The sequence below is a fragment of the Cucurbita moschata genome, unplaced genomic scaffold (assembly GCF_002738365.1).
Source record: "Cucurbita moschata cultivar Rifu unplaced genomic scaffold, Cmos_1.0 Cmo_Scf00005, whole genome shotgun sequence".
Taxonomy (NCBI): domain Eukaryota; kingdom Viridiplantae; phylum Streptophyta; class Magnoliopsida; order Cucurbitales; family Cucurbitaceae; genus Cucurbita; species Cucurbita moschata.
Window position 1 is genome coordinate 1,407,033 of NW_019268521.1, and position 13,215 is coordinate 1,420,247.

At 32.9% G+C, this 13,215-nt stretch overlaps 2 protein-coding genes across 4 annotated transcripts in view; both read left to right on the top strand.

Moving 5' to 3' along the window:
• Positions 1-1,983: 1,983 nt before the first annotated feature.
• On the top strand, positions 1,984-2,853 carry LOC111443399 (chaperone protein dnaJ 11, chloroplastic-like). Of its 2 annotated transcripts, none has more exons than XM_023081200.1 (2): positions 1,984-2,416; positions 2,666-2,853. In XM_023081200.1, exons 1-2 carry the CDS (start codon positions 2,073-2,075, stop codon positions 2,694-2,696), a joined length of 375 nt encoding a protein of 124 aa, XP_022936968.1. In that variant the 5' UTR covers positions 1,984-2,072; the 3' UTR covers positions 2,697-2,853. The 2 variants fall into 2 exon arrangements, with proteins under 2 accessions (XP_022936968.1, XP_022936967.1); XM_023081199.1 differs by having other exon boundaries at positions 1,985-2,449; positions 2,574-2,853.
• Positions 2,854-5,123: 2,270 nt separating this feature from the next.
• LOC111443594 (DNA damage-inducible protein 1) overlaps positions 5,124-13,215 on the top strand; it is an 11,839-nt gene continuing 3,747 nt past the window's right edge. The window contains exons 1-9 of one of the 2 annotated variants that reach the window (XM_023081483.1): positions 5,124-5,411; positions 5,525-5,557; positions 5,790-5,917; positions 9,249-9,357; positions 10,344-10,460; positions 10,543-10,608; positions 10,918-10,980; positions 11,061-11,105; positions 11,297-11,358. In XM_023081483.1, coding sequence (XP_022937251.1) covers positions 5,346-5,411; positions 5,525-5,557; positions 5,790-5,917; positions 9,249-9,357; positions 10,344-10,460; positions 10,543-10,608; positions 10,918-10,980; positions 11,061-11,105; positions 11,297-11,358 — 689 coding nt within the window. In that variant the 5' untranslated portion in view covers positions 5,124-5,345. The remainder of the gene's footprint in view (positions 5,412-5,524; positions 5,558-5,789; positions 5,918-9,248; positions 9,358-10,343; positions 10,461-10,542; positions 10,609-10,917; positions 10,981-11,060; positions 11,106-11,296; positions 11,359-13,215) is intronic. The other variant, XM_023081482.1, reaches the window with a different exon arrangement.

A 13,215-nucleotide genomic window follows, 5' to 3' on the forward strand; every position in this document is an offset into this window, starting at 1 on the left:
AGATTAAATACCCTACAAATAATAATAATAATAATAATAATAAGTAATTAATTAAAGTATTCCATAATGGGCCGGCCCATGAAATCGATGGATTGGGCCGGCCCACGAATCCAATCAGACAAGGGCTTTTAGGTAAATAGTAAAATTTAACCTAAATTTTAAATTTAATCAGATCCAACCATGAAACCTTTTACATATAAGTATAATATTTATTTATCGAATTTTTATTTCACGCATTTTACATATTAAATAAAATATTAATTTTGTAATTTATATTTTTATTCTCTCTGAGTTCTAATTACTCTACTTTTTTACCATTCTCTGTTCGACGGTCGTATCGTATTTATCTGGTAACTGTGATTAAATTGTTTAACGACGATGGTTTATAAAAAAAATTATAATATTTTTAATAAAATAAATGTTTGAATCTATTTTGATCCGTTAATTTTAAATTAATTGTAAAGTTTTTGGAGAAAAGGGATGTTTAATTAAATCTTTAATTTCAATATTTTAAGTTTAATTTTAATTAAAAAAACCAAAATCTCTATCCAATTAAATTTCCTTTTATTTTTTGCCATTTTAATTTTATAAATAAAAAGAAAAAATTGGAACCCATTAATTTGTTGGGATGTCACCTTTTTCCTAAGTGGATAAGATAAAGAATTACTAAATTTGTATGGATTTTAAAAAAATTATACAATTAATATCCAATTAAACATAGTTTAATTTTTATTAAGATATATATAATATTAAACAAAAAAATATTTAGACACTAATTAAATAAATATTTAAAATTTATTCTGTAATTTAAAAATAAGAAAAAATATTTTAGGTCTTTATAATTTTTTTTTTTGACAAATTAAAATTAGATAGAAAAAAAACGATTAAAATAGTTATTTTAAAGGGGAAATAGTGGGCCCGCTTCTAGAAGGATGTGGGGCCCACATTTTGCAAACTTGGAGTACAATTGATTTGTTCCAACAAATGTAGATTTGGATTTACTTCTAGAAGCCCTGACACGTCACGTGTTCCACGTGGACAGGGACTTTCCACCCTCACTAAAATTTCCAAATAATTAGACTTTTTTTTTTTAATTTTAATTTTTAAAAATGTTTTTAGTTATAAATATAATCCCACTCTTTCATTTTTGTTGGTAATATATTCTAAAATTGGAAGGAGGTTCTCAACTCATAAAATATTAATAATAGCGAATTTTAATGATTACCGTCATATTTCTCTATACAGATATTTCAGATAAAAAATAGTTGTAATTGATTATAGATAGAGATATCTGCATGGCCGGGTGGAAACGAAAAAACCTTTCACGTCATTATCTCCGTCTCTTATTTCAATCCTCATCCCTTATTTATTATTATTATTTTTTTTTTAGAAATATATATATATATATTTTGTGAAAATAGTTGTAAATAAATAATGAATAATTTTCAAAATTTTACTTATTTATTTTATGATAGATTAATAAAAATATCCCTAAATTTTCAAAAGTTATAAAAAATATTATTACAAGAGGATCAATATTTTGTTTAAAAATATATCTACTTTTAATAATATTTTAGTACTCTATTTAAAAAATATCCATAAAAATTTTAAAAGTATATAAAAATATTTAGTGTTTTTAATTTTTTTTAAAAAAAAGTTAAGAGATTGTTTTAATTTTTAAAATTTTAAAATTTTAAATTAAGCATATTTGTTTTATTAATCAAACTCAAAAGTATTTTTAAAACACTTAAAACGAATGAAAAGTATTTTTTTTTTAATGTTTTAAGAGTAATTTTTTTTTAGAGAAAGGCAAAGTTGAGAGTCATTTTTATTAATTTAGAGGAAGAAATAAATTCCAATTCCACGTCAGCACCCAATCCACTCCATTCCACGTCAGCAAACTTTAATTCTAATTTACACGACACCTTGGAAAAATCTCCCAAACAAAATTGAAAATAATAATAAATAAATAATGGACAGAGCCTCACGATTTCTTCATCAATCTTGTTGCTAAACCCCCGTTATAATCGCCATTAACGCCATTCCTCTCAACAAATTCCCCATTCCCATCCATGTCCGCCACCAAGCTCTTCGCATTCCCGATGGCCTCTCTCCCGCTCGCCACCGGATCGCGCCGCTCGCAAGCCAGTTTCTATGATGTTCTCCGCGTCAAGAACAACGCCTCCTCTATCGAGATCAAGACCGCCTACCGGAGTCTGGCCAAGATTTACCATCCTGATTCCGCGAGGAGATCGGAGTGCGATGCTTCTTCTGATGATGATGATTATGGTGATGGATGCAGTTTCCTCGAGATTCACAGTGCGTACGAGACGCTTTCGGATCCGGAAACTAGGGCTCAATACGACCTCGCTTTGGCTTCTTTTACGAGACGGCCGTTTCTTCGATCGCGGTCTAGGCCGCACCGGCGATGGGAAACGGATCAGTGCTGGTAGGGATTTGGTGTGATTTGTGATGATTTTGATTTCTGTACAGAAATAGTTTGAATGTTCTTCGTATTGGAGGAATTTTTCGCGGTCTTGGCCGCACTGGCGATGGGAAACGGATCAGTGCTGGTAGGGATTTGATGTTGATTTGTGATGATTTTGATTTCTGTACAGAAATGGTTTGAATGTTCTTCGTATTGGAGGAATTTTTCGCGGTCTAGGCCGCACCGGCGATGGGAAACGGATCAGTGATGGTAGGGATTTGTTGTTGATTTGTGATGATTTTGATTTCTGTACAGAAATTGTTTGAATGTTCTTCGTAGTGGAGGAATTTTTCGCGGTCTACTCCTTATTTGATGTGATCTTAATTCTGTTTCTGGAGTTGAATTCTGAAGAACTTTGGATCGAAGACTCGTTTTCTTTTCTTTTTTGGAACGTAATTTTGAAGGGATAATATTTGAAAGTATGGTTAAATTTCGCTGTAACTACAGAAATTTGGTTTTTGTAAGAAGGATTTGATATTATCTATAACGGACTCATATAACATTGAAAATGAACTTTTACAGACTAAATTAATAAAAATATTTTTTTAATTATTACAAAGTAAAAAAAAACTCAATCCAAAAAAGTATTTGCATGAAACAAAAGATACCATAAAGCTAGGGGACACTTATTGTTTGAGGTCTACCAATGCTAGATGTATGAACATCATGAGACTGCATGAGTTGTCCTGTAATAAAACCTGTTGTTGCTGATACTTTCTTCTCGGTTCCTTATTCCATAATCTGAGCTCGGAGAAGGAAGAAATAAGAGGGTCCTGCGGAGAATGTGGTTAGAAATCCATAATAGAGTCCAACCACAACGACCTTTTACGACATCTCCAATCACACCAGGATATTAAATAAATGGAATTGGGAAACTTTTTTAAAAATAAAAAAATAAAATTGGGAAGAAAACATTTAATAATTTATTTTAAAAATATTCTTAAATTTTAAAAATGGTTAAAAAAAATATAACTTTCAAAAATATTTTTGAGTTTTTTAAAATTTCATTAATATATTTTTTTAATTTAAAAAATACTCTATTTTTTTAAAATACAAAAAATAATATTATTTAAAAATATCTATCAACTTTAAGAATAATATTAAAAAGTTTAAACATAATCTATAAGAGGTTGGTTGACCCTTTTTTTTTTGTCTATACATTTACAACAATTATTTTAATTTCTAATTTCATAAAAAAAAAAAAAAGCCAATGTCTAGCTACGTGTTGGCAATTGAATAAAAAAGTCACGTTAAATCTTATCTTGTTTCGTATTATTATATTTGTTCGTATAATTACTGAAAACCAATTCGACGTAACTTCAGTTACGGTCGGGAGGGCGATTTCCCTAGTAGAATTGAACAATTGTTAAGGTTGGGACGAGGAGTATATTATTTGCCCGCTCCAACCTCATTTTTGCCCCTACCCATCCTTTCTCATTCCTATCAAAATAAATAAATAAAAAAATATATATATTAACTAATTTAGTAGATACAAAATATTAGTTAGATTTGAAATTTAAATTTAAATTTGATAAATTAAATAATTTTTAAAATTTCAAATATGTTAATTGAAAACAAATCGTATAAACATTTATTTTAAAATTTATGAGATATTTTTTAAGTTAAAATTATAGAATTATTAAATATTTTTAACATTTATAAATTTATTAACGTTAAAATACAAAATTTATACTTATTTGAAATTAGAACTTCATCCATTTACGTAATTAATAAAAATACAATTAAACTTTTGTTTAAAAACTCATAAATTTTTAAAAATTTCAATAATATTTTTAAATTAAAAAAGTCTAACAAATATTTTTAAAACTAAAAAAAATAAAATAATATTTTATTAAAAAATATTATTGAACTATCAACCTTCGAAAATATAGTTTAAAAAATGTTTCAAAAATAAATTTAAAATTAAAACAATTTCACTAATAGTTCAAAATACTTTTAAAAAAACTGAAACATCACTAACAGTCTCATCATATATTGATGATAATAATTTTTTTATAAAAATAAAAGATTTTAACGTTATTTTTAAAATTTGACAGCATACCACATTTCAAAAATACTCACAAACTTTCAAAGGTAACATTCAAACATTTGGAGATAATCTATGAGGTGTCGACACGCAGTTTCATCTGATGATGATAAGAATTTTTTGTATAGAGATAAAAAAATTTAATGTTATTTTTAAAATTTCATAGATGGTATATAACCGCAAGATTATTTTTTGATTTTTTTAAAATTAAGTTAAAAGTTTAAGGTTATTTTTTTAAAATAATGTTAATATTAGGATATTTGGCGAATATATTTTAATAATTAGATATGAAATATATTTTAGATATTTTTAGTCAATTAATATTTTTTCTTTATTAGCGGTATATTTTATCTTATATTTAGGAGATTTAGTTAGTTATATATTTTTTTATATTTTTTTTAAGTATTAGTTGATAGTTTGTATCCTATTTATAAAGTGCATGAGTGGTAAACATCATTAATGCTTTTGATCTTAATTCTATTTCTCATTCATCGTTTTTAAAAGGTTAGAAAATAATATTAATTATTATTTTTTTTTTTTGTAAGTTAATTGTATTTTTATTAATTTAGCGACGAAATTATGATGAAGCATTCCAATCCTTAGAATTTGAACGGCTTCAACAAACATCGAATTGAGGGATTGGAAAAGGCGAAGGCAAAAGAAAACCCAAATACTGTAGTCAATTACCTTTCTTAATCTCCAAGTTCTTCGTGAAGTTGAATTCGAGCTCCGCAATTTCACTCAGATTTCTCCGCGAAGATTCTCAATCCGAGGTGATTCAGTTTACAGAAGAAGAAGAAGAAGAAGAAGATGAAAATCACTGTAATGACAGCCGACGAACAGATTCTTTCCTTGGATGTTGATCCCAATGAATCTGTAAGTTTCTTTATCTTGTTCATTCAGAAACGCCCAACTCCACATTCCTGCATTATCTTCTTTGTTCGATTATATCTTCTTTGTTAAAGCTCTTCCTCTTCGCTGCCAAATAGGTGGAAAACGTGAAAGCTCTGCTGGAGGTTGAGGTGAGGATTTGTCTTTTGTCTTGATTGTTGTGATCGGTAGCTGAGGAAAATTGGGATATAGAACTTGTGGGAATTGAACGTTTGGATCTTTACTGGGGAATGAGTTAGCCTTTTGGCGATTTTGCTACGTTTTGTGATCCGAAACTTCGTACATTTAAGATTAAGTTCAGTAGAAGCTCTCTTTTTCAATGGTTAGCTCATTCTATGTATGTGTGACTTTGTTGATGCTCAGACCCAAGTACCGCTTCAGCGGCAGCAGCTGCTGTACAATGGCAAGGAGATGAAAAATTTTGAAAAATTGAGAGGCTTGGGTGTTAAAGACGAAGATTTGATTATGATGGTGTCTGCTGGCGCTTCTAGGTGCGTTTCTCTCCTTCTCATACTGCAGAATCATTTATTTTGATCTGGAGGTATAGTCTTATAGGATACTCGATAACATTGTTGAGGATCGTTGGGTGGGAGTCCCACACATTGACTAATTAAAGGGATGTTCATGGGTTTATAAGGAATACATCTCCATTGGTATGAGGTCTTTTGGGGAAACCAAAAGCAAAGTCATGGGAGCTTATGCTTAAAGTGGACAATATCATACCATTGTGGAGGGTCGTGATTTCTGACAAACATAACCTAGTAATTGCACCCGAATAACTATGATTACCAATGGGTCTTATGGATTAGTTGATTAGTTTAGTAATTTCCAAATTATTTTGTTTGCTGAGATCTTAACTAAACTTCTTTTTATACTACAATATGTCATAAATGGGGATAAAATGTAAAGAAGGCCCCTGTTATTATTTTCTCTAAAAATAAATATCCATATTCTCTCTGAATCGCCAATGAGACCTATGAAATCTTTGAGAATTGACCACATTTTTCTCACCCTTTATCTAGATTTCTACCATCTCAGTCTTCTCTTTCTTAGACTTCGACAAAAATATAAAAAAGATAGTATGCTACACTTCATGGAAATACAAGCGGTTCCCAAACAACCCAAAGTCAAAGTTTGAGGCTATTAAGGACTCCCTAACCATTATCGTGGAAGCTGCTTTTGCCTCTCACTTTTTTGAAGACTAAGAAATACCTCAAAGAGTTGACTAAGATCATACTAATCAGGATGATAGCGACGAACAAGGACAAACCTTTCAATTGAAGGGTGGTGCTCACCTTGTTATTGGAAGGAGGTTCAAAAGACTTAGTGGTAATCTCAGCATTGATAACATCAGACACAGAAATATAGCCTCCTTAGAAAATGATTTGGAAGTACATACATGAGGGTGAAGCTCTATAGTGCAGAATTGCTAAAGGGAAGTATGGGACTTACTCAATTGACTCTAGGCAAAATAATAAGGATAAAACTATATAATCCACAAGACCTCCTTGGCATCATATCATCAAGCAAAAAAGCCTCATTGAACAAAACTCCATTGCTCACTCTCAATGCCTCCTCAATGAACCAACTCAGTGGCTCCCTAATGAACTAAGAATCATCTCCTTTATACACTGAAATTTTGAAAGACTCTTGTCGAAGGAAAATTAGTTTTTGCTTATGGGAGCATGCTCATGGTGATATCAAGACACAAGCTACGGTCCAAAGACTTTGACTATTGAGAAGCTTATGCGCCCTTTCCAATGGGTGAAGAAGGAGCGCACTTGGTTCAGTGGGAAGTCATTGAGAAGCTTGTAAACTTGGGGGGTTAGAAATTGAGAATTTAAGGACTCGTAACAAATCTCTGTTAGCTAAATGGCTTTGGTGTTTCCTCGTTGAGCTTAATTCTCTTTGGCATAGGATTATTGCTAGCAAGTAGGACCCTCATCTTTTTGAGTGGCCGTCAGGTGGAGTTAAAGATCAGTGGGTGGGGGATATACACCTCTCCTCTACATTTTACTGTATCTATCATTTGTCTTTTTTTAATTTAAAATTGTTTGTTGTCTGACTTTTGGTCTGGTCGGGAGCTCAGTTTCCTTCTCTTTTGGGTTTCGTCACTCTTGGTTCAATAGGGAAGTGACAAATGTTGTCTTTCTATTGCCTTCGATTGGGGAATTTGGTTTAGGTTTGGGAGGAGAGATATTCGTGCTTGGAGTCCCATTCCTTTGAAGGAATTCTCTTGTAAATCCTTCTTTTGCTGTTTGATCCTCTAGTATGTCCGTCTTTTCTGCTCTTTGGAGGTTAAAGATTTCAAGGAATAAGAAGTTCTTTACCTGGCAAGTTTTACACGGACGAGTTAACAATTTGGATAGGTTTTGAGGAAAATGCCCTGTTAGCCTATTTTGTTGCATTCTCGGTCGGAAGCCAAAGGAAGACTTGGATCACATTATTTGGAAATGTGAGTTCTTGAGATTCGTTTGAAATTCGTTTTTTCAGATGTTCAACTTCTTGCTAGTCCGTCACAAGGACAATAGTGATATAATCAGAAAGTTCCTCCTCCATTTGCCTTTTTGTGAGAGGGTCAGTTCTTATGGCTTGTTGGGTCTGTGCTATCTAATAGAGCATTTAGAGGTTTGGAAGGGCTCCTAGTGATGTTTGGCTTTGATTTTGAAGATCTTTTATAATTTTTCTATAGGTAAGATTGCATTTGGAGCCCCATTCTCTAATAGTACTTCCTTTTGTGGGCTTGGGTTTTTGTATGTTCTTGTATTCTTTCTAATTTTCTCACGAAAGTTGTTATTAGAAAAAAAGGGATTCTGAGTCACGACACCTCTTCATCCATTGCACCATAGCTCAAAATTTTGTGTCCTTCATCCTCCATAGCTTCAGCTGGTCCGCTGGTCTACCAGCTAATACATCAGATTTTATCTCCAAAATTATCATTGACCAACCTCTCCAGAATGAGAAGCAAAGTCCTTGGCTTTACCTTGTGAAGATGGCTGGACAGGAATCAAAGAACCTTAAATGGGACCAAATCTACTTACAAGTTTTTACTTAGCAATGTTCTTCTAATGGCTTTGTTTTGATGTCATCCCCCCTTTGGTTACTGTCTTACCATACTTTTGGCCTAATGAATGTCCATTCTGTAACTTCTTTTTGCAAAATTTCTTTCATCGTCGTCTTCCAAAAAGATTTCTTTCAAAATGAAATATGTTTCATCTAAAAAAAAACCATCTTTGTCAGACAATTTGGTTTAAAAATACACTTCCATTCTTTAAAATAACTGTATAGATTAGGTCAATGCTCGGGACGTAATTCATTCACCTTTTTTGACTCTAAGAATGAAAGATATCAAATGTTGGGTTGCATATGGTTGTTTATACACTTGGGAACGTGATTTATGATGCCAATGACCAATAATATATTGGCTTTTGAAGCCAATAATATTTAGTTGCCACACACTAATTTTTACAAAAGGAAAGGGAGGGGAAAGGCCTTCCAACGACGAAGGTGGATTACAAAAAACTATAATTGTTAACATAATTATTTATTATTTTTTTTATAAAAAAACTAGAGTATTGTATTGGAATACGGTGTTCAGTAGAAAGGCTTTAACCATAAAGCTCCTTTGAACGCTGCCCTTGAAACTCAAATTACTACTCATCGCAATAGCACTTACAGTATTTTGTTCTTCTTTTGTGTGACATACAACGCGGTGTGTTTTTGGTTACTGTTCAAGGGACGAGAAGTGCTGTTCAAATTACCCATTATTTTGCACTCCTTTGCATGCTTTTTATTCAAAATCTAATATCAATAACATTGCAGTGCTTCTACCAATAACTTGAGCTTCAACCCAGATGGTTCTGCAGTGAACCCTGAAGCCTTTCAGCAACACATTAGGCGTGATTCAAATACAATGGCTCAACTTTTTCAGGTAAAAACTGACGTGTTGCTTCGTTACAATAAAGATTTTCTTTTGAGATAGAAGTCACAACTTATCCTTTTTTTCTTGGGGCAACAAAACAAAAATTTCATTGATATTTCAAGAGTTACAATAAGGATATAGAAACTCCACCTAAAAGGTCACGAGAAATCAAGTCAATTACAATTGATTGCACTTACATAATAATTACAGTCTTACAGAAGTCACTAGAATTAGCTCACAAGAAGCCGCTTGGTATTTAATTAATTCCAACCTAGCTTCCTACTGCTAGATTATTTGATTCCTATTGGCCCAAATTTCATGAAATAGTGCTCAAGTCATATTAACTCACAAAAATTTTGCCTCTCATCAGAATGTATGTCCACTAGTTGCAAACTATAATTCTCAAGTTGCATCAAAATCCCAATTGATTCAATGTCTTTTGCATGAAAAAGTCCCATAACATTTTGATGAAAGAACAAATGAAACGTGTTATCCTTCCTTTGATCTCAGTACACGTACATAGGCTGATATTCCAGAAAAGACAGCATTTTGAAGTGCTAGAGATATATTTTTTATAGTGAACTTTCTGGTCTTCCATAATGCATACACCACGGATGATGAAAGAGGTTGTCGGTTTGAATCCCTCCACCTCACATATGATTTAATATTCTCAAATAATGCATACACCCACCTCCTTTGAAATCAAAGATTTTATCTAAAACAACACACAGATCTAATGAGTTAAAGCTCCCAAGCTCATAACTGGGAACCAAGAAGCTTTATAATCTTTCTTATTTATGCATTCGATTTTCAGTCCTTGAATAGTTTAAACATAAACAAACAGGATAGCAAGATGCTGGATCGTTATTGCTATGTACACTGAGTGCAGATCAATTGATTTCATGTATTAACTAGTTTCTGTATTGAGCTTCATTTTCTTTATGACGGTTATGCAACTAGTGAGTAATTGTTCAAATCGTACATGGGCTTGACAGAGTGACCCTGAATTGGCACAAGCTATTGTTGGAAACAACCTTAATAATCTACAACAGATTTTAAGAGAGCGTCATCGTCAGAGATCTGTACTACAGCGTCAACAAGAAGAGGAGATGGTAAGTAGGTTATTTATTAGTCTTTATTAATAGCCTAATTGATCGAGAATCTGATATTGATCTCCTTATTCTGGTCTATTAGGCCCTTCTGTATGCAGATCCTTTTGATGTTGAGGCCCAAAAGAAGATTGAAGCTGCAATTCGTCAGGTTAGAATATTTTATCATCCTATTTTCTTCCAGCATAAATTACAAGTTGTTGCCGGGTGACATTGATGGTCAAATGGTGAGTTAGGAATGGGTTGGGCTTATATGAAGATCATTTTTCCACCATAAAATTAGGATACCAAGAGGGCTCTGTCAGGTCTTGTTTTAGGTTTCTTCTTTTACTGCACACAGACATAATTCTCTCCTGGTTGAAATTTGAAGAGTTATTGACACTAAACAATGTTTGATACTGACTTCAGTTTTCATTATATGAAAAATGATTTCTGTTTTAAATTACCAATACCTATGCAGAAAGGAATTGATGAAAATTGGGCTGCAGCTCTTGAACACAATCCTGAAGCTTTTGCAAGAGTGGTAAGTGTTACATTGACCAACATTGTCCACTTGTATTGTATTTTGTTTCATGGTTTGTCGTTTCATGTGTAACTCTTCAGGTCATGTTGTACGTTGACATGGAAGTTAATGGTGTTCCATTAAAGGTTAGTGGATTTAACACACATTATTCATTTTAATTTCTCTTCTACTACATTTTAGAAAATGTTAGAAGGCACTGCATTTCAATTGGTTAAAATCCTTATATATCAAATTCAACTGTTTGTGGTATATGGACATTTTTTTCTTTTTGTCAACTGAGGAGAGAAGGTTAATTGCTTCAATGGTATTGTTTTAGGCGTTTGTTGATAGCGGAGCTCAATCAACAATTATATCAAAAAGCTGTGCTGAGAAATGTGGGTATGTGGAATCTATGCATTATCTGATTTTCCCCTCTCTATACTTGCATTAGTAATTGGCTTTCATCATCATTATTTCTATGCGCTACCTGATTATATTTGTAAAATGCAAAGTATGTGTCATAGTCTAGCAAGACGGAAATTAGTTGATACTTAATGCCAGCTAATTGGCTGCAACATTTTTTTTTTTGATGAACCATTAGCCATGACATTATAAAATCTCTAATGCATTTCTCCCCGGCCTCGCCTTTCACCCTTAACGACCGTAAAGCCTCCGATCATGCTTTCTCTCCTTGGCTACAACTCATCCCTGTAACAGTGATCTTAGAACTGCTCCAAATGGGATGTCACACTTGATCGTAAGACATTTTCCATTGTATTGACCTTCATTATCATGATAGTCGAACAAAAATAAAGGAGTCCAGTAAGTCATCCTCCCATTCCCTCTCCATCACATGGATTTCTTTGAATGAGTCGGCTTCATCCTTCAAAAGTTTACCTGAAGAGCCCTGCTACTACAAGTTCTTTTCTAAACAGTGCAGTTAAGATTACGTTATCTGGATTGAGAAACTAAAAATCAGCATGGATACATCACTGAGATTAATCGATCAGCTTAGTAATAATGGAAGTAACACTCGGCTGACCATTTGCTCGCACAAAGAAAAAAGAGGCTGGTTCTCTTTCTTTTCACTAATCTCAGAATATCTTGTTGAAGCATACCAGAGGAAGACCTCCTCCTTCAAAGAGATCTTATGACTAAGCCAACACAGCAGGAAAAACATCTACCTACAGCTCAACGTCATACCACAAGTGGCTCCCATGATAACTCAATTCTCTAGCAAAGGCAGCCACAACAGCTACTCCTGCATGACTCAACCAGCACCCTTCACCCATCCTTTTGGAAGGAGATAATTATTGTCCATTGCCTCCATTCACATGATTCATGGATTGACATCAGAGCCTCCTTTCAAAATTTGGTCATGTGCCTCTCCATCAATCCTTTTGCAGGAAAATAAAGCCTTCATCCATTGTTATAGCGCCGAAACGGCTTCACAGCTGTATGCCCACACTTATTGGACCTTATTTGGTAAACTTAAGTTTAAGTTTTATTCAATGACAACTCCAAAGCTATTTTAGAGATGAGTTGGTGAGCACCTATGGAGGTTGGATTACAATCAGAAACCTCCCTTTTCCTTTGTGGTGGGAGAAAATCTTTGGATACATTGGTGATTGCTGTGGAGGCTATGAGGAAACCGCTAATCACATGGTCCAAGGTTTGACACAATTCTATTGGATTCCTTTTGGCTACAATTGACCTCCCAACCGACTCACGGGCTTGGATTTTCTGTAAATTACTATCTCCTCCCAACCTTCAGGAGTATCCCAAGGTCTAAACATTTTTCAACTATGAGGATCTTTCCTACATCTTCTCACACCATTTCATCAAGTTCTATCGAGTAAAATATTGACCTTTTATCTTTGTGTGTCTGAAATTTAAATTGAAAAATTTGAGAGATGAAGTTTAGGTGGGTGGCTTGAATGGTGTTATGATATCCATTATATTTCTACTCGTGAATAATATTCTAGATACCTAACATACAATAAAAAACAATTCGGATTTTACATATTTCAACTGCTTATTCGAAGTATCTGCAACATAATATCTGATTGGTCATATACTTCCTTACTTTAAACTATCAGTGTTGATTTGCTTGCTGGTTATATCGTTAGTTCTGTGGCGGTGCTAAAGAATGAGGACCAATGCTGTTTAGATGGCTGCTATAATTTTCTTGCAATTGCAGATATTATATAAGACTGAAATATTGAGGTTGATTTTTTTTTTTTTTTTTTTTTTTTT